The following is a 27,139-nucleotide window of genomic DNA, read 5'->3' as shown; positions in this document are numbered from 1 at the left end:
CCCCCCCAATATTTTCTTCAAGTCGGCGCCTATGACTGTATATAGTAATGCTTTATGTGCTGAACCACCACCCGATATAACTTTAGAATCCACGAACAAAACTGAATGATTTTTCTATGTTTGACAAATGGATGAATGATTTATAATATGCGCGAAAATAATTTAATTTTGTTTAGACACTCCTTACGGGTATATCAGATAGGAATTAATTGCAAACAACTATACTAGCCCTATCGTTGAGTGTACAACATATTAGTATATTTTGAAAACGTCTTTGACATCCATATCCCCTTAAAAAGCAATGTAGTTATCTTGATTTGAAACTAAAAATGCTGTGTTCTTTAAGCGATTATTAGGATACAGCCTCTTAAAGAGGTGTGAGACCATATTTTGTTTTCAAAAGTCTTCACATGATATTCTTTGTATATATAAAACGAGGATTCACAAATGCTCCTTCTTTTGTACTAGTTCGTGAGCCTCAGTGCAAACAGACTCCTCAGTTCCCGCTTATATGTAGCATATTTTTAAGGACAGAAAAGAGCTTACCTGACAAAGTTTAAAATTTGAATAAGAACCATGAAATAATTATTTTCTGATTGGAATGAGCGCTAATATACATATGAAACTCTACCTTTGTACGTGTTTCTTACGCTTTGTTTCAACAAATGTGCCCTAAGCAACATTATTTCAAAATGTGGTAGTGTGGACCTAACATTTTTATTGCGTTCGTCGAGTTTTCCTGTACGGTTTCAGTCACTCAGTCTATGACTCTTTTCAAGACGTTAAGTTGTTCGCACGATGATCGAATCATTTTATGAAAACGTCTTGCTCTTTAGGTACAAGGATTCTAAAATTGAAAAATTGAACAACTAACTTCTTAGTAAAATTCTTTTTCTAAAAACGAAAATAAATAAATAACTAATGTTAAAAAAAAAAAACTTGCCGATTTCTTCATGAAATTGCCGGGGATATTACTTATCTTCCATAGATACGAACTACGTATATGAATCTTACTTGGTCACTATATCTTAATTTTCTGAAGCTAATTTTATACATAACAAAGAACATTTACAGAACAGTTAAGGGGAAAAAATAGTATTTGTGTGCAATTGACAGTACAGGGGCCGGCTGAAAAACCTGACGGTTTTTAAATTGAAAGTGAGACCAGGCTGATTATTTCACGTATGCTCTTTTATTTCCGAGCTGAACTATAATTCAAAGTATTTCACTTATAACAATTAATTATGAAACATACTGCATCTACCATTTAAAGGTTATTTTCTTTCAGATATCTGAGAGCCGTATTCACGACTAGTGTAACTGGAATCTTTATTTTTCATTTTCCTTCATATTTTTATGTCAGTTCTGTGCAGACGTCATTGCTGAGGTTAACCGTGACATTGTAATCAACTCAACTCATTTCAGTCGCCATGGAGATTTGATCGGCAGAACATCGAGCATTCATCTTGCAGATATTTCTTAAAAACAATGGGTTAGTGATTGTTACTCAGCATACATTTCGCCGGCAATTCTATATTCATCGGAATCTCAGTGTTCCCAAGTGCAATACATTCCCGCTGTGGGTTGGAAATTTCGGGAAACAGCTTGCGCCATTAAAATGCCTTCAGAAAAACCGCGTATTGTCGACAGTGGGGAAGAATAGGTTGACATTGGGCAAATCATTTGAAAACAGTAACAAAACGTTTTTAGTTCAATTCAGAAATATCATTTGTGAAATAATCAGTCGAGTCATAATTTCATTTTTTTTTTTTTTTTACTTGACCCTGTACAACAAACTTTCCTATACACTGAAAATCAATTTAAATTTTCTTTTAACGTTAACAATTATATATAGATAATTTCGAGCTTCTGATTTCAGAACTATTAAAAATACAATACCGTAGATGCGGGCTACTTGGACCCAATTTTGCAATAAATTCGTTCTTTCAACCTGTTTTCATCCACGAAAACTCGAAAATTATTGTCATAACCCATATTAAGTGGAACTACAGGCTTTATTGTACATATCGAGGACAGTTTTAGTTACATATATTGAAAACAAAGCACAGGCTATTATTGTAAAAAATGGGTCCAAGTAAGACTCGCGTTCGGGCTACTTGAACCCACCCCCATATTTTCCTACAGAAAACCATTGAAATGTGCTCTGTAACTAAGTAGGACGTAGGTGTTCCAAGAACAACTCTTTTTATTTAGGCTACTGCAAACCACAAAGAGAACATGTTAAGGTGTACTATCAAATATAATGACTGTAATACCTGATTACGTTTTCTTCTACAGCTGCACTAGCCCTATCTATATTAGCAGTGAATCTAGTCGTTGACTGGAGGTGCAGTTTCTAAAATAACTTCACCCAATCTCGACTGGGAAGATTGTCTTAGAAGGCAATGACAGTTCTCCCATGCATGGCTAAATAGGACTTCACAATAAATCTGAAATCAAGTTAATTAACGAGGAATCAGAAATCACAAACTTTATCAAGATGACTAGCGAAGGCTAATTCTTTTTCTTCAGTGAACACTTTCAGATGGCCCGGATTCTGCCTTGACTTGTTCTTTAATCTTCTTTCTATGGTGGAACGACTAATCTTGAAGTGAGCTTCTGTTTCTTTTTGCGACATTTTCCCCGACTGAATTGCTGGTAAACATTCTTCAAGCTGTTATGAAAAATCAGCATATTTTCGACCTGCAGGTAATCTTTTATATTGATGCGCCATTTTGTACCGGTATCCTTAAGGAAATAATGAAAAGTCCTTACTTGTGTGACACGTGACAACAGACCTTTATTTTTCATTGATAAGGATAACAAAGAATGGGGTGGGATAAAATTAACAAAAGATGTGGTAGGACAAAATATCCATGTTTTCCAGGTCATATGTACTGTACACACTTCATAAATAATGCAATTACGCACACATCTTATTGTATATGAGAAAGTTTACCATGTCAGTTTCATTAACCTGTGTGTAACTACTTATGTGTTTACTTAGCATTGGTTCCACTTCCTTGCAAATAGTGTCCACACATAAAAGTTTGGCGGTCAATAAATACACTCTTTTCGTCAACGACCTTTCTCACCAATGCTGCTCAATCGTAGCCTACCACAGAACTAGTTTCAATGTGTGTACGCCTGCATTATGATCCCATCTAATGGATTTAACTCTGAACTCACTCATTATTGGATTGCATATGGGATTTTAAACGAGTTTTTGGTATGGGTCCAAGTAGCCCCTTAAGGGTCCAAGTAGCCCGAAATTACGGTACTCAAAAAGTAAGTCCATATTACCACTTTCTTTTTTTAAGTAGTGTTAAAAATGCGACAAAGCAACGCCTTATGTGCAGACTACACATTATTGTTTCTTCTACTTTTTTACGTGTCATCGTTATTTTATAACTACGAGTAGTAATACTTTCCCTAATTACTAGAAAATTCGTCATTCACTGATTTTAACAAATCTTTATTGTTACGTATATAACCTTCCAGACCCCGATACAAGGGATACTGACTTCAGTTTCTTTCATCTTTTACATTATTGTAAGTCAGCTGTACGTGGAACCCAAGCTGTTTACATCGGAACTCAGCCTCCTGGACTTCATCCTCGTAGAGCCTTCTACGTCAACCCGTTTAGTATCTAGAGCAATTTAAAGATGGCGCATCCACTTGAACATTACTCCAATGAAGAGATGCGGTGTTATTCGTTTTCTTATTAGTGTATGTGTAGTGCAACGCATTCGCAAGTGGTAGGAGGACTGTGACAAAATGACAGAAATGGCAGACCAGTAACGCTCATCATCGACAGGAATGTGTGTGGCGTGGATGCAATTATTCGCGAAGACAAAGAAATTAGATTGCATGACATTGCAAATCTCGTATGTTCAGTGAAGAGTATCGTCCATGACCAAGTTGGCTTCAGGAAAGTGTATGAACGCTGGGTGCCAAAACAACGATCTGAGTGAGATCGAAAATACCTTTGAATAGGCATTTACCTGCCCATCTCACATGATATACCCACGAAGGAAATTCATTTCTTCATCGCATCATAACGGAAGATGAAACCCCAATACTCCTATGGAGAAATGAATCAAAACGCCAGCGATTGACATGGAAATATCCGTCGTCATAGCCGGCCAAGAAATTCAAGAGAACAACATTTATCAAGAAAACAATGAATACTGTGTTTTAGGACCGTCGGGGTGTTATTCATGTTGAATTTCTGGTAAAAAGCACAAACATTGCTGGTGACACGTACTGCCAAACCATGGACAGGCTGAAACCAGCCATACGTCAGAAATGAAAAGAGCACTACCAGAAGGGTGTTGTTACAGCACAATAACGCACGACCACATGCAGCCCAACGGACCTGTACACACATCATGAGTTTCAGCTGTAAAATTCTTGACCATCCTCCGTGTAGCCCTGTTTTAGTTCCTTCCGACTAAAATTTGTTTGGACCCCTAAAAAAAAAAAAACACTTTCGTAAGTAGAGTTTCGATATATCGCAAGAAGCACAACAGCAGGCTGCGGTTACCGGATTAGGGAACCTAGAACAACATATCTTTGCAAAGGGCATGGACGATTTAGTGTCGCGTTGGAATAGGTGTTTGGACCACAACAGCTCCTATGTTGAATGTTAGTGTGATACCATGTGTCAAACATTAAACAGTTTCAGATATTTATCTCTGAACGATTTTCAGTAAAATGAAAATTCATCTTACTTTTTGATACACTTCTGTCATAATCTGACCTAGTGTTATCTGAAAAAAATACAACTTAATGTTGGGAAAGCAAGAGTTCATCTGGTAAAGTATGTCAAATAATGTACCTTTTTTTTTTTTTTTTTTTTTTTTTTTTACTTTAACGTCCTAGAATTATGCTCTGAGGCTAAGGAAGGCTGTGAAGGTAAGCGGAAAGGGGAGAATCTCGAGAAAGCTCACTCACACACACACAGTGTTCCTTCACCTCATGGCGAGAGTTGGGATCGAACCAGGAACCTCACGTATCGGATGTGAGTGCTCCACCCCTCCGCTACCGCTAAATTTTAAAGCTCATAAAAGATAGAATATATTGAGAGAAGTTAAAACAAAACTTTACAAAAATTCAATGTTTCCGAAAAAACCGGAAATAAACTTTTTTTCGGCAGGATAAAAATTTTCGGAAATTTACATTTCTATAAGGGATTAAAGCCCCTCATCTGTTGTAGTAATCCACATACATATAAAATTGAAAATCACTATGTTCGTGACTCCAAGTCTCCTGAACCGCCCGACCGATCTCGATCAAATTTGTAACATGGATGAGGTTCGAGGCGGGGCTGGTTTTAGGCTATTCATTTTGATGGTAAAACTAAGGGGAGGGGGTATAAAATAAATAAAACTTAAGAGACCGATCTTCATCAAATTTCCTGGGATCGTTTTTATGATTTAAATTTGACGGAGCAATGTAGGGGTGAAGAAGGAGGGGGAGATATATAAAAATCAATTTATATAAGACTGAAAGTGACTATTTTTGTAACTTAAAAGTCTTGAACTATCCGACCGATCTCAATCAAATTTTTAAGATACATGAGGTTCGGATCTGGAAACAGTTTTGTAACTTCACTTTAACGGTAGATCCTAGGGGAGGGGACAGGGAGACGTATAAATAAAAACTAATAAAACCTAATAACTTTTGAACCACCCAATCAATCTCTATCAAATTTTCAATATATATGAGAGTCAGACCTTGGGTGTTTTCTGTAGTTTCACTTTGACGAGCCAACCTAGGGGAGGGAGAGCGGGAGATATATGTAAAAAAAAGTTAAAATTAAAATGACTGCCTTTGTGACTTCATCACTCTTGTACTACCTGACCGATCTCAATCAAATTTTCAAAATACATGAGTTATGGGGGCAGGGATTGCTTTAGGCTATTCACTTAGACGATGCAACGTAGGGTTGGGGGAGGGGGAGAGACATTTAAAAATGATCGAAAATGACTAATACTAGTGGCGAATCCATAGTTCTAGAAGTAGCTGAGATTAACAGTGACATTCTGACGCAGTGTGCCGCAGCATGGAGGAGGGGAGGGGAGCTATATATAATGATGATAATCGAAAATGACCAATATTATGTCTAATATATAGTTTTCGGGATCATTGAAATTAACAGTGACATTTCCGATCCTAAATCCAAAATCAGCCCCTCCACTTGGAGGAGGGAGAGAAATATATATAAAATGATCGAAAATGGCCAGTGTCGAATTTATAATTTTCTAGGTCACTTAGATGAACAATGATACTTTCGATCCCGTTTAAATTCAAATTCAACCCCGTAACTTGGGGGAGGAGGAGGAAGAGATATTTAAAAATGATCGAAAATGACCGATATTAGTGCTGAATCCACATTTTTTGGGGTGACTGAGATAACGGTGACACTTCCGATGCCATGGCCCACAACCCCACAACATGGGGGAGGGGTATATTTTATATATATATATATATATTTGGTCTAGGAATTAATTCGTGCGGGTGGACAAGAGATGGCGCAACGAACGGAGCGTCCCACAGTTCCGTGTATCCACACGTGTTGCAAACCCCTGTCATCGCGTATCGTTCGTAGTATAGGGCAGTGGATTAAAGCGTCAACAACACCAGTTTGTAGTTAAGTGAACATGGCGCAATTTGTGCCTGATAAAGTGTTTTTGCGGGGTGTCCTGCTGCATTACTTTAACATGCAGAAAAGTGCGACTGAAAGTCATCGTATTTTGGTGGAAGTGTATGGTGACCATGCTCTAGCTGAGCGAACGTGTCAGAAGTGGTTTGCACGGTTTAGAAGTGGTGATTTCGGCTTGGCAGACCAAGAGCGAGCTGGACAGCCAAAAAAATTTCAAGACGAAGAATTGACAGCATTGCTCGAGCAGGATTCGTGTCAAACGCAGGAACAACTTGCAGCAGCATTAGGCGTTGATCAAACAACAGTCTCCAAACGCTTGAAAGCCATGGGAATGATTCAAAAGATGTCACATTGGGTTCCACATGAATTGAAAGACAGAGACGTTGAAAGACGAAAAACCATTTGCGAATTGCTGCTTCAACGACAGAGCAGAAAGGGGTTTCTGCATCGAATTATTACGGGTGATGAGAAGTGGATCCATTACGAGAACCCTAAACGAAAAAAGGCCTGGGTGAAACCAGGTGAACCAGGTCCATCACAACCAAAACGAGATATTCACTGTGCAAAGGTTATGCTGTGCATATGGTGGGATATGAAAGGTGTGGTGTACTATGAGCTGCTGTAACCGGGTGAAACTATGAATGGAGAACGTTATCGACGACAATTAATGCGTTTGAAGCAAGCTCTGGCCAGAACACGACCAGAATGGGAGAAGAGACATGATAAACTTATTGTTCAACATGATAACGCTCGCCCACATGTCGCAAAACCGGTCAAAACCTATTTAGAAAATGTCGGATGGGAAGTTTTACCCCACCCGCCGTATTCACCAGACGTTGCTCCTTCGGACTACTACTTGTTCGATTGCATGAACAACGATTTGATTGGACAGCGGTTTACTTCTTCAGAAGATATCGAAACATGGGTCTCTGACTGGATCGCTTCCAAGGATGAGGACTTCTTTCGCCACGGAATCCGTACATTGCCTGACAGATGGGCGAAAGTGGTGGCTAGCGATGGACAATATTTTTCTTAAGGTATTTATGTATTTTGTGTTTGTACTACAGCTTCAATGTGTGCGTACCAACCGCACGAATCAATTCCTAGACCATATATATATATATATATATATATATATATATATATATATATATGATCAAAAATGACTATTAGTGTCGAATCCTCGTGATCATTTACTAGCATTTTCATATGTAAGAACAAGAGATGTTCACCCTCGCGAGGGTGGCCCTCTCGAGGGCATCCTCACCCTCAAGTTCCCTCGCCCACAGTGACGCGAGGGCGAGGACAAGTTTTGGCCGCGAGGGCGAGGAAAAGCTTCGACGAAGAGGGTGAGGGTGCGCGAGGGCGAGGACAAGTTTCGGCAGCGAGGGCGAGGGTGCGCGAGGGCGAGGACAAGTTTCGGCAGCGAGGGCGATGGTGCGCGAGGGCGAGGACAAGTTTCGGCAGCGAGGGCGATGGTGCGCGAGGGCGAGGAAAAGCTTCGACGAAGAGGGCGAGGGTGCGCGAGGGCGAGGACAAGTTTCGGCAGCGAGGGTGAGGATGCGCGAGGGCGAGGACAAGCTTCGATGGCGGGGGTGAGGGTGCGCGAGGGCGAGGAAAAGCTTCGACGAAGAGGGCGAAGTGTTACTGCGGGAGCGAGGGTGCACGATGGCTAGAGACAACTTCCTTCAGGAGAACGAGGGCACGCGAGGGAGAAGGACAAGCTTCCTTAAAAGAAACTGTATTGGAGTTTGCTGTTTGACCTCTTTTGGAGAGAGGCAAAATTTAAAATATCATCTGCCATGTCCCCTAGATGAAAAGTTAGTGTCATAGCAAGGTTATACATTAATCGTATTTTTTCCTTTCAATTAATTGCAGTAGACAATTTCTCGTGTGTACGTACATAATTATTAAAAATAATAATGCAAATAAGAATAATATTTGATTTTTCCCATGAAAGTTTCCGGGTAGAAATAGTGCTACATTAAGAAGTAAGTGTGCCCCATTGTTGCTCTCCCTGTGCTGGAGACGTTTTAGATAAGAAGTGTCTACTACACTGTCATGTTTAAAGAGTGTTGGTAGACAGACAGACAGTCACTCACGTCATTCAGCAGTAAATGACAAGAGCGCTGATATCTGAACAAACACAATCAATGAGAGAACCATCAGAATGCAGTAGATCAGATGGAAAAAGACTTGATGGAATGACTTTGGTTCATAGATGGCCATTTTGCTCTGGACTCTCTCGGACTCGGGCTCATCTTTTTCAACTGGGCTCTCGCTCATTTATTCCTTTGGGAATCGTGCTCGGGCTCACTTCTCTCAGTTGGACTCGCGCTGACTTATTTCATTGGCGCTCGGGAGCGCTTAATTATTGAACCCGAGAACGGTTGAGCGCGAATGCCGAGCTAGCGAGCGTTGGGCTCGTGAGTTTGGATGCCCATGAAATGGGCTGATTAATAGCATACACCCTCCTCCAATGTCCACCACTGATGAAGTTGTTACAATTAATCGGAATTTTAAACTTTTCATAGTTTTGCATTATTACTTTTCAACCACAGAGCAAAATAATTCAGTCACTCTACTCCTGTTTTAATGATGTATGGCAGCGTGTAACAAATTGTTGCGAGGTCCTGGGCAAGAAAAGTTTGTGATCGCCCTTTCAGTTTTTAATTGCTAATTATAATAAAATTTCTGGAAATCAATTAATCTACACATGTAATTATTTGTGCTAAAGAAAATAAAGGTTTGTTCTCTTACTTTTCCGTTCCACCATTTCTTTCATCATCATTCACTTGAAATTTCATCCATCCCCTTTAGCAGTTAAATAACTCTGGGGCGCTAAACTAAAAAATTCATCTTTTCTTTCATTACTACAATCTTAAAGTTTGCACGACATTATTAATTGTTGAATCGGTGGATTTATAAAAGTCAGTGCTAAATCATTTTAGGCTCGATAATCTTTCCAAGGCCCCTGGAGGCGCTAAGCTCTGAGCGTGCCATTTAGGGAGGAACGGTGGCTCAGCGATAGAGAAATTACCTTTGTTCAAAGGGTCGCATGTTCGATTCCCGTCCAAGTAAGTTCGTGGTGGAAGACATCGTGTTCGTGGGTTTTCTGGGGATTCTCCAGTTTCCTACCACATTCTCATTCAACTATTTCTTTCATCATTCACTTCTGTCTCCTTTAGCATTTAGCTTGCATAATCGTGGGATCTTAAACTAAAGATTTCATTTTTCATTTGCCTTTACGTATTTGTAGTGTAAGGAATCCCTGAGACAACGTTTGAAAGATACCATTTCACAATTGTGGGAATTACTGAAAATAAACTTTCCAACAATGATAGCTGCCAAAAATGAACCAAGACCAAAGTGATAAAGTGCACAAATTGGCTCCTAGGGTAGTTTCTTAAGACAAAGTTTCATATTTACGGCAATTATTGAAAAAAATTAAAAATTTTAACATTGTTAAGGTAGGACAAATATATCTCTATTAGTGGTGAAAATTAACAATATTTGAGCATCGAAATTAACCTTACAAGCACATTGACACATTTCAGTTTGTATTTTAAAATACCAATTAACTTAGATTCACATTCAAATCAATGAAGTCATTCATGTTATAGGTTAAAGTGGGTATATATTTCCGAGTGATAATTCAACAATAGTGTTCTGAAGTATTTTATTTGTTTGCTGACGGAGTTTCAAAACTAAGCTCTTTAGATCTTTCCCTTTGAATTTGTTCAAATTCCTCAGTTACGCTACATACATCAGGGATGGCCAACGTGTTGACTGTCAAATTCTGACAGATAGTCCGCGGCAGTCACTCTACCGCCACTCATCAAACCTTGATTTCACCCTCACCCTCATGAGAGCCGCCCTTGTGTGGCTGAATACTTATGCTTGCATCGTAGTTCAAGGAACATTTTGAAGTAAAGGCATTGGATACTGTTGATAAATGATGTAAACGTCACTATCGACCGAGATCTCCATTGTAACAGTCGTTCCATTTTAGGTGTTCCACAGTAAGTTATACGATGATATGTTTAGTTTCCTTTCTTTAGGACGTATGTTAAGCAAGGGCGGATCCAGGACGGACTTCTGGTGGGGGTGGTGGGTTGTAATACTGCTACTTAGAGCTACTTTTAAGAGCTCCAAACTCTGGGATGCGTTTTATTTGTATATATAAAATAAAGAAGTTTCCTCTTCTGGGGGGGGAGCGATCGCCCCCCCTGGATCCGCCACTGATGATAAGGAAATAATTCAACAAATAGGTTGAATAATTGATGCTCTGATCCTCATGAAGGAGGCCCTCTCGAGGCCTCCTCACCCTCAATTACCCTCGCCCTCAATGTATAAGGGCGAGGGTGCGCGAGGGCGAGGAAAAGTTTTGAGCACGAAGGCGAGGACGAGCGAGGATAATGGACAACTCCTATCGCGAGGGCGACGACTAGCTTCGACGAAAAGGGCGAGGGTGTGCGAGGGCGAGGAGAAGCTTCGACAGCGAGAGTGAGGGTGCGCGAGGGCGAGGACAAGCTTGGATGGCGAGGGTGAGGGTGCGAGAGAGCGAGGAAAAGCTTCGACGGCGAGGGCGAGGGTGAGGACAAGTTTCGGCAGCGAGGACGAGGACAAGCTTCGATGGCGAGGGTGAGGGTGCGCGAGGGCGAGGACAAGTTTCGACAGCGAGGGCGATGGACAATTCCATTCGCGAGGGCGAGGGCCAACTGCTACTGCGAGGGCGAGTGAGGTCGAATTAAAATGAACATCTATGGTAAGAACTTATTTGGTATGTATTTTCTTCCTTTCTTTCTACATGGCAGCCAAGATTTTTCTGCTCTTTTTCGGACACGCGTTTGGTTGAGTATTCTGAAGATTTTTTAACTCGATTTTCTTCCTAAGTAAGCCGTCTATGTTTCCCCTAGATCTATGAATACTGAAATTAACTATTTACTACATTCCCAGCTCTTCTCAATTAGACGTGTTTAATAGTTAAATAGTATTTTATAGAAGTGACTAGCCTTCGGCTAGCTGGGGGCTCTGCCTCGAGACCCCCTCATTTGCTCGGCCTACGGCCTCGCATCTCTTGCGTATCAGCATTTGCATCAACAGTGAATTTTCTGCATTTGCTCTTAACATTTCCTGAATTCAGCCAGGTGGGGGCTTCGAACCCAGATCCCCGCCTTTACTCGGTCTACGGCCTCGCACCTCTTAAGCCCACAATGTTACCGAATTTCAAGTTTATTTTACTATCTAAAAGTTAAGATTCTGTATCCCCCCCAAAAAAAAAGCCTTTTAAATAACACGAGAATTTCTTCATCCCCCCTTTAGACCCCTTAAAATTTAAAAAAAAAAAAATCACTTTTGGCAATTTTCCTGTGGGTTGGTTCTGAAAAGCTACAATCATAACAAATTTCATCATTCTAATCCTGCCAGAAGTGCCTAAATATTTTGGAGTGTAGAACATGTCCCATATAAATAACATAGGAAAGATTTTTTCAGTTCCCCATAAAACCACTCTAAAATTAAGTTTCTTTCTTTCTTTATTTATTTTTATTTTATTTTATTTATTTGGTGATTTACTTGGGTAACGCTAACGAAAACGTACAAGTATACCGAATTTTAAGTTTATACTCTAATTCCAAGTACCTAAAATAAGAGATTACACATAAAAAAAAAAAAAAAAAACTTCATGGAGAATTTTTTCATCCCCCTAAAAATTAAAAATATTCACTTTTGGCAATTTGTCTTTGGGTTATTTCCGAAAAGCTACAATCATTCCAAAATTTCAACTTTCCACATCAATAAGAAGCACCCCTTTATTTTACGTAAGTCAGTTCATGTACTTATAAAGACAGTTTATGAATGCTAGTAAACAGCCAAGAAGTAGCTCAACTGTTCACAAATTCATAGTCATGCCTGTAAATGCTCATCTATTGAAATAGATTAATAATTTCCATAAATTTGAATTATTCTTATGTTCCCAAAACCAAAAGAATCCATATGAGTTTAAACAGGCTATTTACTTTTCCAAACCCCTTTTCGGAGGTAAAGGAAGTACGGTTTCTTTTCTTCCTTTTCAAAGGTACTTTAACACTGTTTACTTCTCGAACATATGCAAGTGTGTACTAAAGAGAATACAGTCATAAATATTCTGAGCAGATACTGCACTATTTATTGGCACTTTTGAATATTCAACTTCATAATATTTACGAAGACTAAGCGATAAGTACCAAAAATCATAGTCGATTTCTCGCAACTACCACATTTCCATCTTTCATAGTAATATGGTCATCGGAATTTGCATATACTGTGGAAATGTTCAAAATGAAACCTTCTATTTATTAAAATTATAGCTGTTTTATTAGCACAACTACAGACAAAATGTATGTCAAAACTACTGGCACTGCACAAGGACTGTGCATTTGAATAACTACCAGAGCCTCCTGCACTTAAAACATTGTTTCAATTCGTGATTTTTACGAATATACACATACACATATATTGAGCACACGATTTCTTTTATTTGGCACTACGAACAGATGCTTATGGATGCTGGTTTTGAGGAATTAACTGCTTACACATTAACATTAAGACGGACAAAAAACTGAATTTTGCACTTTAACATGACATTTTCATTATCATCTAAAAATACCTCAAGTAGAACTGAAACCATGGTCTTTTATTACGACTGTAACGTTAGTATTGTATTCTTTAGCTAGAACATTTACTATTTCTTCAGAACTAAGTTTTTAATAAACAACAGTATTAAATAATTAAGTATTCAATAAAAGCATCTTTAATACTTATAAGTTTATAAAAATCTTCAACGAGTTCTTGTAATTGTTAACGTAATTCAACGTTCTTTTTTCTCTCTTTCAAATATAAACATTTTTGTACGTATATGTAAAAATTTCAGATATAAAAAGTACAAAATTATTATTGTTATTATTACTTAAATAATGCAATCTTAATTTTAAAACAATTTCTATTGTTTTTTTTAACTAACAGCACACTTCAGCATATTAAGTTTCGTCTTTGGGGCAAATGTTCACTTATATACGATAAACATGGTATTGATCACACAAATTCTCATCTCTGACATATAAATCTTCTACTTTTTTGGACTTCTATATTTCAATTGATTTACTTGATAACATAAAGGAAAAGGTAACTAGTATTACAATGAAATAGGTAATATGCGAGTGATAACGACCCATTTTGCGAACATCCTACCATCATCATCAATATAAAAATATATCCATACCTGTCGTAGTTAAGATTCCGCTTAAGATTGTACAGTACAAGAAACCCAAAATTTAACCTCCATAAATATCCAAGTTTTTGAAGGGAAAATCTTTTCCTCAACTCCATTGGTTTCATCAGTGGTTGAAAAGCTTTAAGATTAAAATGGGATTACGGGGAAAGTCTTCTGCGTCACTCAGGGTTAAATGGAAGACAAATTTCCTATTGTCTTTCCGGTGACAAATGGTGCTTCTTATATAGTTTTATTTTGGTTTAATTCTATGTTGATTTAATATAATCATCTCTCTTTTCAACCACGATAAAAATAACAGAGTGGGGAAGATACTGCGAAATATTAGTTTTGTTAAAACGTAAGATGTATTATGAATGAAGAAAAGTGACATATTCAAGATACATATTTCCCTTCAAAGTAATTTGCTTAGAAATGTAGTTGTAGAAAAATGAAGCTTTTTAGTTTAAAGTCCCACGATAATGACCTTTAGACTAAGCGAGATGAATGATTAATGAAAATGAATGACTGTGAAATAACGTTTGTGTTCCCCCACCGAGAATCGAGCAGGGGACAATGTGATTCACAGGCAGATGCGCTAGCCACTTGAGCAGCGGGAAGGACTATGTAGATATAAAACTTTGCTGCATTGTGCAAACATTGTGCAACCAACAACATTACACAATGTTGGCCGGACAACGTCCATCGTGTTATTTCGGCGAGTCTAATGTAGAATTCGGTTTAATTTGAGGATGTTTAATAACTGGGACCAACATTTCACATAATTACATTCTGAGACTAACATTTCAATTAACTACTGATCATCTTGCTCGACCTGCGTTATTTGTAATGTTTGTGAGGAGTATTGTGTACTCTACATTCGAGTAAGACTTCTTGAATTACACTGTTATATTTTCCGGATTGCCAATGAGTCACTACCTAATCAGACCCTAAATTTAATTAGTTGTTATGACTTATGCTCCACACACGTCATCTCCCATAGCTTTGTTATCAGTTCACAGTTCAATCAGCGATCAAATAAGTAAGACCAGTTGCATAGCTTGGTTAACACCCAATTCTATTTGTATGACAGTATTAAAACTCTACTACAACGATGACTAACAGATGATTATGTGTAGACCAAGAATGCTATACAATAAGTACACATGCCAAAAAATAAACAAAAGATTGACAGAATTTATATATGTTGAAATTACACATATTATATTGTTGTTAAACGGTAGCTGATTGTTAACGAAATATATATAATTTGGTGATGAATTACATATGGTGACTTGAAGATTTTTAATCAAGAGAACAGTGTTGTATTTTTCATTATGCGTATATACGGTATTTATGCTTAGCTTTATGCCTGCAAGTGATAATATGAACGCGTCAAAAGGAGCAAGTAAGTACCTGCTCGACAATTGGTGTAGTGTTAAAGCGTGGCATCCCTTTCATCATGGAGGATGTTTGACACGCGGATCTAGAACTTAATGTGCGATTCCAACCACATAAGCTTTCACTGGGAATCGCTCGGGACTCCCGCGCAGAAGACGCATACGTTAATCATACAGTCACAAGGGAGATCTAGAACAACTCGAGATTTTGGTTCGGTGGTGAAGGTGATTGTACGGCTTCTTGTACAATACATGACAGTCATGTTGCCTTATCTTTCCAGCACTTATGTGTCGCTAACACTTTGGGCAAAAATGGTCGTATATGCCGAAAGCCCAGAAATCTCATTCCTAACCTAACCTAATCTAACCTAACCTTGACGTTATTGTCTGGCGTGGGGAAAGTATTAGTTATAATAAAGAGAAGTTTGAACACGATTGCGAGCAGAGAATGGTGTTGCCAATGTCAGCTCAAGTTGAGTGCGGGAATCATAACATTTCGGTGAGCATTGGTTCCAGTCGGTAATTTTCATGTTTCCAGGCGACCAATCTTTTATCCTGTCTGTAACATTACCAGTTCCTTCATCTTAGGCTGTGTCTGTAGTTGAAACGCACACGTGATTGCAAAGGCACCTTCAATAATTTACAATCTGTTGCAGGTTGCAGTCTCTGCTTTTAAAACCACCTACAACTGCTTTCATAATAGGATTCATTAATTCCTCAAGTGGCTCCTTTAAACAATGTGAGGATATTCACGATTCCTTCTTGTAAGATATTTTCATATTAAAATTATTTTTAAGAAACTATAAAAATAGATACGATCAAATGTACGCTGGGCTACTGAAAAACTCACTTTGATACCAAATCAATCAAAATGATACAACAATTAACTTCTTGATCCAATACATGATCAAAATATTTTATAACTGCAAGCTAACTTTGTCTGGCATCTTCATCAACATTTACTGAAGTTCATACATACTCATCATAAATACATTTTAAAATTTTGTCAACTTCTTTCCTGAACCATGCAGTTAATAAATAATAAAACTTTCTTCCTTTTGATTTACTGAATATTAACGTGAGCTGTTACGAACATTTCATAAAAGTAAAATATAACAAAATCTGATTGATTACAGCTCATTGATCAGATATTGGTCTTGTATATATATTCAATAATTTTCTTTAGAATTAAAACTATACAATGTAAATATAATGTTCTAAATCAGTTTAATCAGTCTTTACTTCTACCGCCGAGTTTCTCGCACTCATTCTTTGGAAATAAGCGGTGTAATAATGTTAATTCCCTACTCATCGAGCAATTTTTAGTTACTTCTTTTAAATTACGTATTACTTCCAGAATTAAACACAAAAACCTGAAGTGAGGATTTATATGATTTCTCTACTGGTTCCGAAAAGTATATAAAATTACATTTCTTCACATATACATGTCTTCTACTAAAGTTATGTCTATATCCATCTTGTGTTATATTCCAGAATCATTTTTACCCATCTCTAAGGATATGTAATGGGAATACTAACACTTAATACATTGTCAGAACATTTGAAATACATAAATAAATAAATGTTTTTGTAATATACCTGGCGAAATATATTTGGTGGTAATAAAGAGCTTTATATTTTTAATTTTACATCTTACATGAAGTTTCAATTAATAGTAAAGTACATGGTGTACAAAAGACATTTCAAACGAGCATGTTTGTTCACTACCAGTGTAGCTGACGTTTTAAAACTTAAAAAGAAAAAGTATTTCATGTCCCACAACTCCAATTCCCTCTGCGCATAGTTCTGATTGTTCTACAAAATTTCAAAAGTGCATTCACTAATGCTATGTTTCTCTGCAGTTATATTTTAGAGTACGTTTGTTTTAGCTTGGCACGCTTCCCGCCAGTGCAATTGGTTGGCTTTTAGAGTACTTTCTGCTAGCACTCATGAGAACGTTTTAATTCAATAACCGTCTTATTGGCTTCGTCGTGTTGGTGACGTAAGTTGTCAGCCAGCCCACCAAATGAGGTCATTGCTATTTGGCGGGCATTTGAAGTGCTTAGTTGCCACAAGCGAATAAGTGTGTTACAGTGAATTGTGAGTGGTGTGGCGTTTTGCCGTGTTTCCTAGTGTATTGTAACTCGTAACTTAACTGCGGTGTGGCAAGAACGCGTTGCAGTAAGATTCATCCTTTAGGCGGGAAGCGTGCCCAGATAAAACAATCGTACCCTAGAGGGAAGGGATAAAAACTTGCTGTTTTCTGTACAAAGCATATTTTCCCTTTTTTCGCATATGGACGCATACATTTTTTGTCAATAAAAACGAAAGAAAAAAACAGCATGAAAGTTTTAAATTTGTAGATATTTATATAAATACAATAATTTCTCTTTAGACATTTTTAATACACTAGGAAGCTCACGAAATCTCATTAGTAATTAATAAATACCAACAAAAACATAAATATACTTTAGCTTTCTTTATGAGCACCATGTAACTTGATAGGGTGCAGATCACTACGACTCTGCAGCATTAATATCAAATAAATATGAGAACACAAATTACACAGTTAATATCCGAACACACACACATACATATATAATATTTACACTTACCAATCAACCACTCTCTCTCTCTCTCTCTTTTACACACATATACTTGCCCACACACACACACACGCGCGCGAATATAACTTGATATTTCGTCACACTGGTAGAGTTTTCGACACTTTTGAACTCACAGCTGAAGAACATAGTTTAGCAAAAAACTTTAATCCCGTTTGGCCACCAGGAATGTAGCTAAGAAGGAACCACACTAGCGCTATCACCTGTCCAATAGCACACACTACTGTTAGAAGAGTACTCTGAATGCTCAAGGCAAAATATAACGTAGCAAATAAAGTTCCAAAATACACTGTGGTGAAGGGAAGTCGTTGTGTTGAAAACAAATGCCGCAAATGATTTATTGGGCCCCACAGGAAAGAAAAGCTGCAACATAATTAAAAAAAATATATTATTATTTACATGTGTAAGAGTATTACTAGTCCACTCGCATTTTCCCACTCGTTTAACTGGCTGTTAGAAGTTTGAATTCGTATCTATTAAGGATATGACGTAAGAAAAAATATTTTTTTCCCAATTGCTTACGTTTCAGTGCATGACGCAGTATTTATCAGAGCAAGTAACAAAAGAAATAATAAATAAACAATGATTTAAACCTAAATATCAGGTCGTCTAAAAAGTAGTGAGCCTTTTGCACACCAGATGACGTTAGTATCCCAAATCTCTGAAGATATGTGTCGCAGCGGGTGAAGTCTAACATCATTTGACAGCTGACAGTTGGAGCTAGCAGATGTGAAGGACTGTTGGAATTCTTATAATAAAATGTAAGTACTGCACTGTGAAGATGACTGAACTTGTCGTAAATCTGTGTTACATTTTACAATTTTATTTTGATAAAGAAGCAGATGTTCTGCAGGTCCGTGAAGAAATTTGTGCTGATTATGGCCAAGATACGTTACCAAAAGCAAGAGACAAAAAAGGTTCAGTCGCGTTTTTTCCTGGAAATTTCGATGTCCAAGTCACTCCTCGCAGTAGGCAACCAATCACAGCCAAAGTGGACGATAATTGTGGTAAAAGTTAGCAAGATTGGCATGCAAGTAGACATAACATCGCCAATAACCTAAACATCCATCAAGCAGTATTAAATCAGTTCGATAGGTTGACTACAAAACGAAGGTCGACGTTTGGGTGTTACGTTATCTGACTGGATCGAATTTCCATCTTCGAATTTCTGCTGAAATGTAACGAACCAGGGCCATTTCTGAACCGGTTGATCGCGAGTGATGAAAACTGGATAACCTACGACAACAATGTGTCTCCACAATCTATGGCGTAGCCCTCACTGACAGAAGGGTTATGCTGTGCATTTATTGAGATTGGAAGGACATCGTGCATCTCGAGCTGCTGTTTTCGGGCAGAACGATGAACTCGAACCTGCACCCTAGACAACTAGCACGAGTACCTAGGAATCCAGTGGCCGGAGCTGGTCAAGAAAAAGGGTCGTACAGGTATACTACTCTGACGACGCCAGACCGTATATATTTCTAACGAGCCATCAGAAACTGAGAGAATTTGGCTAAGAGGTTTTAATGCACCCCTAGTACAGCCCGGACCAGTACGTCAGTCATCATTTGTTTCGGTCTCTGCAGAACTCTCTGAATGGTATTCAGTTAGTTTCAAACGAGACCTGCGTATCATAATTTTTTTGACTAGAAACCAAAGTTCTATAGCGACGGGATTATGATGTTGCCGGGAAAACAGCAGAAGGTCATCGAACAAAATGGTGTATATGTGACTTCATAATGCTATTTTCAAATAACAATAAATGTATGCTCAATTTTGACCTCCAAAGGCTCAATATCATTTTAGAGAATCTGATACTGAGCAGACGTTACTAAGGACATGCTTAGAAATGCGAATTTACGAAAGAAGGAAATAAAATGCATAATTTGATCTAAACCATGTGAGAAGCCAATTACTTAAGGAATATGATAACTTAAAACATGATTAGCTACAATTATCAAAGCTTATAATTACAGTAGTATTGTAGTAACTCACGGCCTACAAATATATTTAAAATGCATCAAACTGTTTCAGCAATCTCTGTTCTCGCCGTTACCAGCTCTAGGAAACTCACATGAAAGTTTTCTTTTCTTTCTTTCCTTCTTTCTTCGTAACCCCAGTTGAAAAACTAAGAGGATTAAGCTCTTGTTAATGGTCGTTACAGAAAAAGATCTAAGTGCAAAAGTACTTGCAGTAAAGGTCGTTTATAGAATTGTTCGACTACATAGTATTTTCGTTAACCAAGAGTTCAAACATAATTATTTCTCAACTTGGCACACACACGCACACAACCAAAATTCCTGAGAGGTGGAAAGAAACTGAAGTGAGTTCCCAGAGCTACTGACGAAGGTAACAGAGATTCCTGAATTCACGTAACAACACACATTCAGCTATTTCGGTATAATTTATCCTAAAAAACCTTTCTGTAGGAAACTAGCTGACAGCATGTGAAATATTATGATATTGTTGTACAGTCCGCAGCAAAAAACCTGCAACATGAGCATGTAAGTTTTTGTGAAAATACGCCTAACAGCGCAGGGAATCAACGTCTAAATGGCACGAATCACGCCAGGAGAAACTTTGGCGTCTTCCCCTGCACACTTATTTTGGAGCAAAAGACTTCGTCGTTTCACAATAAACTTACATGCTCAGGTTGCAGGTTTCTTTGTTGCGGACTGTACATACTGATTTTAGTTAGCCACGAGAAGTAGTTCTAATATTTGTATAATTTTTGTAAGATATTTTTGTGTGTGGCACATGATAAAACAGACGTCAAGATAAAGTTGAAAGAGACCAAAGAAACAAGTTTGTACACACAAAAGTATGAACAATTCGCACCTCTACTTTTAAAAACACATTTTCATAATAATGTTCATAAATTGTTTTTATTAGTTTATCCAAATTAAATTCTGTTTCAAGCCCAACAATAGATGACGTTGTTGTATTCATTTTTACATGCATGGAAATAAAGTATTTTGCTAGAAGTGTGAACTATTTATTCAACAATAATACTTCGTGAAACGATTTTATTGTGTAACGAAGTGAAAATGGGATAGAGAAAGGTCTGAAGATATACAACACACACACATCCATAAATCGAACTTTTTCTTATGGCTACTAAACAATTCTCTCATATGAAGGGTACGGGGAAAAAAAGAGGGAATGTCACAAAACTGTATTTTCGAGAAAACGACGTTTTAATATTGAAAACCGCGTACAAAATGAATGACATTTCTACATCTACGCATGCATGGTATATACAGTTAAACAGTACCAAGAGTCATCAACAGATAGGGCAAAGCACCCGTTAAAGCACACACATGGACATTCCTTGTTTTTTTTTCCTCACCCTTCATATGCAGTTAATAATATCACTTATTAGCTAGTTTCATTTATGTTACATCCTTTAACTTTTTGTTAACAATAAACACATTTCACTCAAAGCAATGTGATTTTCAGGTGTATTTTACCTTCCACTAATTTGACTTATTATTTTTTTTTTATTTATTTATTTTTTTTATTATTATTATTATTATTATTTTTTATGGCGCACATAGTATGTCCTATATACAGATATTAATAAACTTCTGCAAATCTTTAGTACCACGGTCTGGCTAAGTCTGAGCCGATATTGCTTCCTACATTAATACAGTAAGTTAGTTCCCCTTCAACATTTCTCAGGTATATTTGCTTCTCGTCCATCTCTTCTGCTTAATCTTCTACAATTTTATCCATTCTGCCCCCTTACTAGCACAAGTGCATGCCCTCATGGAAGTTACTTGGATAAGCAATTTTCTTTCACATACAGAGTACGTTAGTCTTTACTATGCCAAAAACTATTCAAATTTGTTCATCTCTAAGTTATTGTCAAAACATGGAGGTTAAGTGGGAATGTACTAATACTAATGAATACTTATATTCACAAAATTACGTAATATATTTCCTGAAGTATTATGAAATGTTATATAATAATAAATAAATAAAATCTTATTCAAATGACACTGACTCTGATTTATTAAAGAAAGAAAATTGTGCTGTTGTCTTAACTATGTGATGCAAGGTTTTGATTCAGAGAATGTTTGGTGATCCAGCAAAATAAGGTAGCTCTTAGGATGTAGAAGCAACTTCAATTAAGAAGTAACAAACTCCACTGTAGAAAGATATAATAGTGTTCGGACCTGTGTGCTTACCAGCTGAATCTTCATCATCTGGTTGGCTACAGCCCTTCATTTTGTAGCGACGAGAAGCTTAGTTTACTAACAGTGTACAAAGTGTTTCAAAACTGTTCACAAATTGTCTTTAATTTTAGTTAAAGATTCAAGTTTTCTTGATTTGTGTAAGTACAGCCTTAGATTACATATTGGCCTGCTGTTATTCTTTATCACCTTCTAAGCACAAGATTTCGCTAATTCATTTAGCTTACAAACTAAGAATCTCACAAATTACTGATCAATCTCCTGAATAAAAAATACATCTAATAAAAATCTACTAAATAAAAATACACGATATTAGGGCATTTGAAGAAGGAAATATCTGTAGTTTCATACTGACCTAAAGTTCACTCAATGTGGGGGCACTGTGGCTCAGTGGTAGGGCGTTTATCTCTGGCGCGTGGGTCCTTGGTTCAATCTCCGGCCAAGTAAGTTTGTGGTGGACAACATCGTGTCCGTGAGTTTTTCTCAGGGTACTCCCGTTTCCTCCCACTTTCTCATTTTACCAATGTCTCCATCATTATTCACTTGCTTTAATCATCGTCTCCCTTACCCTAAAGGGCATAATCGTGGGACGTTAAACTCAAAGATTTCATTTCAGTCAATGTGCGTCTACATGTCAAAGCAAATGTTCAGAAGGTCCACCTTTCTTGCCAAATGTTCACAAAAGTCTTGTATGACGTTTCCGATGTTCGTGCAGATACACCTTCGAAATTTCGAAGTTTTTAAAAATATTGAAGTGGAGGGACAAACTATTTTCCTGACAAAGTCCAACATGGAGAAAAAAAAAAATCAAGCTTGGAGAGCGGACTGAACACAATGTGCAGAACTATGTCTGCGGTTTCTCTATGATCATCGACTTCACAAGTGTTCATTTAGATACTCCATATGCCAAAGTGGGTAGACTTCTTCATCAAAGCCAATATTCTACGTTACGTCCAAGATTACAGCATTGATAATCGAAATATACGGTAAATTTGGAAAGTAGAACATGGAAAGGTTAGAGTATTTCAACTTCAATTAAGTATAATGAATGAAATGAAATGAAATCTGAGTTTTACGTCCCACGGTTATGCCGGTTAGGCTAAAGGAGACGGTGATGATGAGTAATGAATGAAATGGTGGAATGAAGAAAGTGGGAGGAAACGGGAGAACCCCGAAAAAACCCACGCACGCGGTGTTTGTCCACCACAAAGTTCACTTGGCGGGGGCTGGGATCGAACCCGGGACCCCAAGCACCAGAGGTGAACGCTCTACACTGAGCCACTCGCCCCCCCTAGAGGGATACTGGAATGTTTCCTGGTAAATAGCACGTGACTAAGCAGCATATGTCTTTAAATATTGCATTTGCTGTACATGAAATGCCAAATGAAAATTTTGTTACTTCAAAAACTTACCTGCAAATCATAAATAAACTTCCTAAAGTATAGAGTAATGCAAACTTTCTTGCTTTTAATAGCAGCACTGGTGCATAAAACCCCGCCAGAATGAAGCAAAGCATTCCCATTCCAATACAAAAGCAAAAACACATTATTCGTTGTGTTCGTGACTGCAAAAAGAAAGAGAAAAAATGAAAAAGAAATGAGAAATTTCCAATAGTGGAATACAATTGAAAACACATCAGATTTATTGAACTGCTAATATTGTACATATTTCTAAGAGGTATAGTGCTCAGATAAAAACAAACAAAGGATTGGGTGAGAAAGCCTTAGGAAGAAAGAAATAAGTGATATTAATGCTTTTCTTTTAGTCGTGATTATTCGGATGGAAACATTTATTCTCTTTTCACACAAAACTCTCATTATCTTCCTCCGTCAGGTGCAATATTCTTAGTTAACACTTTTGCAGTGTGATCACTTAAAATTACTCAAAGAACAATGGGTTGCATATTAATTACTGACAAAGGTTACACTCTTCGCACGGAGAATTTCTGAACTTAAGGGATTCCAAGATATGAATATCCTTTATAATAATCACAACCCTATTTCACCCCTTCCACGACAATTTCAAATAATAAGATGTCTCTATCTTGAAATCCCTTTATTTTAGACATAAAATATCGAATTTTTAATTTAAAATCATTAAAGACGTGTTTCAGCGTTATTTGATACATGAATTGGATAAATGAACCACTTTCACCTTCTTTTATTAAAAAAAAAAAAAAAATTCTACCGGATCAAAGATTAAAAAAAAAAAAAATGAAACACGTGTTTAGTTATTATACGGTAAATTACAAGTCCAAATACAAATTTTCATGGCTCTAAGCCTTAAGAGATTCCGAGGTATGATTCGCCGCCCTCTTATCATATCGAATTTCCAAAAATCCTTCTTTAGTGGTATCTTACGTCAGAAATACCTATACTAAATCTCAAGTGTTAGCTTTAGCATTTTTGGCGTAGGCGTTGATCAGTCAGGACTACCATTAATATATATAAAGATTTAAAAAATAACAATACCTCTTACCTGAAGTATTCAGTAAAACTTATTTCTTGCATACGATTTCGGGCTAGTACTTACACCACCCTCAGTACTGGTGGTGAAGTTTCACTACTAAATCACTACAGTGAAGAATCACTTATTTGACTAATTCTGACAACCTGGCGGGGAAATATCTTCAACGTCATGTTGATTTGTTTCTAGTTCGAAAATGTTTGTTTTGGAATAAGAAAGTAGAAGAGTTTAGTTCTACAAATCTTGTTTCGGAAATTTTAAGAGATTATTTTTAATTATCACAACAAATGTTTGGGTATACAGGAAGATATATCTATATGTTGTGTATCACGAAATTTACGGGGTAAAAAGAACATAAAACAAGTTTGAAGATTTTTTCTTGCCTATGGTTGTCAGAATTTGCCAGATGAGAGATTTCTTCACCACATCATTCGTTAAGCAGCGAAATTTCATCAACGACACTGAGGAATAAATAAACAATACTTCGTCACCATAAGTAATAATTGGGCGTTACTGGATGCTTCAGGTAAAAAGCATTGTTCATTTTGGAAATACTGAATAATCATCCAATCGAACACATAAGAGAAAATAAACTTTACAATTGTACTTACTAACTTTGTACATATTCCTATGGCGAATCAGTTGTTTACTTTCACAGGACTTTGTCTTATAACAAGAATAAAACTACTCAAATGGTCACTGTTTCCGACAAAATCCTCGATTGTCGTTTATCAGATGTGGATCACAGGCTAAGGTGCTATATAACTCCAGTAGAATTAATGAAATTATCTTGAACTTTAAAATACCAATATGGAGTTGCAATAACAGAAACAACTTTACTTTAAAAACACACTCTGAAGATCAATGTTACTAAATACATACTTTTCCAAATTGGTCAATTTAGTTATTTTTCTACGTAGGTTCCCCCCCCCCCCCCAAGAGCTGAGTAATATACTCGTAGAATGGAAGAAGTAAAGATATTGTACTATATAATTAATAATTATTTAATTTTTGTTGATAAAATGGAATAAATATTATCCCAATAATTGCCCAAATTGCCAATTTCAGTATTTAGTTTCAGAATTTTTTGTTTTGATGTTCACTTGTTATGTGACCTACACTACAGCATGTGACCGATTTATTGTATGGGATGATATAAACTTGTCTTTGAACTCAAGATGACTGCGGATTTTGTTCAAAGTATAGATATTTGAGAAGTTTTGATCGCCATAGGACTATGTATAAGGTTAATAAATTTGACTATAATGTTACGATGTGTTCCTTATGTTTTGTAAGCAAAATTAAATTTTACTTAATCTAAATTAACGTTTGAATGTAAAGATAGAACTTCTTATTATAGTAAAAAAACACGGCCATTAGGCCTACGCATGATATTGAAAGAATTCTACTTTTTGAAGAGATCTTGGCATGAAACAGAATTTTTGACCCATTTTTGAAACTCATGCTCTTCAGTATCAAATTTATAGCGTTTGTTTGAAGACTTTCTATCAGGGTGCGAATTACCGGGGGGGATGAGGGGGATTTTCCCCCTCAATCACATTTTGTTCCCCCCCAAAGAAGTCAGCTGAAGTATCCCCATCGGGGATGCTCGCTTTCCCCCTCAAACTATGCTTAGTGTAACTCCAAATTTCACTGATTTTTGTTATTTCTTGTAAATTTAATCTTCTAGCTGTATTTCGAAATGATCGATGTAAACTGTTCAGTTTTGGTCATTTCTACTTACCACCTAATTACCCACTATTTTCAACGTTGTTTAGTAGAATTATATTATTATGACTACGGTTGTTACTTGCAACTGTACCTTCGTACCCTTCAGTTCGTCATCGTTTGTGAATTTGAATGTACTAATTGCGTATAACAAAGTCACATATAGATTTATAAATGTTCTTAGCGGTTGGCCAAGAAGAAGTAAACAAATAGCTTCTTCTACCATACTTGGCGAAGTTCGGATATGTCTTATTCATCCTCTATATTTGTATCGATTATCATCTTATTTTAATTTTTGTTATAACATGTTATTTCATTTTCCAGTGTACTCTTTGTTAGCACATGGTCTTCATTCCCTAGTAGGTTGTGTGTATGCAACTCAAAAGTTGCATTTAATTTGTGATAATTAGCATAGTAATCACTGCTTTTACAGTTTACGGAAATGAACTTTTGAAACTGTACTCAAAATCTGAGATATAGGTATTCTCTCGTAAGTATATGTTAACGTACACGCTGGGGAATACGCTCTTAGTGAGCAGACATGTTAATGAAGGTGATTTTTAGGTGAATAAGCGAATAATTCAAGATTTCTTTCAGCATTTGTTAATACGACTGGTTCTCCGTGTCATTGTCCGTGTCTGTATAAGCATTTCAACTGGAGCAGGTTTTTTTAAAGTTAACCCTTCATTTTTCCATCTTTTCGCTGTACAGTTTGCTGTCCACGCAATTAATGTTGTCTGAAAAACTCCAGTGTAATGTTTTACTTTATTTGAATAAGGTAGTCCATAGTGAATCAACTCATCTTCAAC

General features: G+C 37.1%; 1 protein-coding gene across 1 annotated transcript in view; it reads right to left on the bottom strand.

The window, feature by feature from the left end:
* Nucleotides 1–16,612: 16,612 nt before the first annotated feature.
* Nucleotides 16,613–27,139, bottom strand: part of LOC145668602 (uncharacterized) — a 29,911-nt gene continuing 19,384 nt past the window's right edge. Inside the window, exons 2-3 of the mRNA XM_081736630.1 lie at nt 23,549–23,700; nt 16,613–18,303 (exon numbers count right to left, since the gene is read on the bottom strand). Of these exons, the coding sequence (XP_081592756.1) occupies nt 18,021–18,303; nt 23,549–23,700 (435 nt within the window). The 3' untranslated portion in view covers nt 16,613–18,020. The remainder of the gene's footprint in view (nt 18,304–23,548; nt 23,701–27,139) is intronic.

This window comes from Thermobia domestica, chromosome 13 (genome assembly GCF_964235325.1).
Source record: "Thermobia domestica chromosome 13, izTheDome1.hap1.1, whole genome shotgun sequence".
Lineage (NCBI taxonomy): Eukaryota > Metazoa > Arthropoda > Insecta > Zygentoma > Lepismatidae > Thermobia > Thermobia domestica.
Note: the sequence above shows the minus strand (reverse complement) of the source record. Positions and strands in the feature narration are given on the sequence as shown.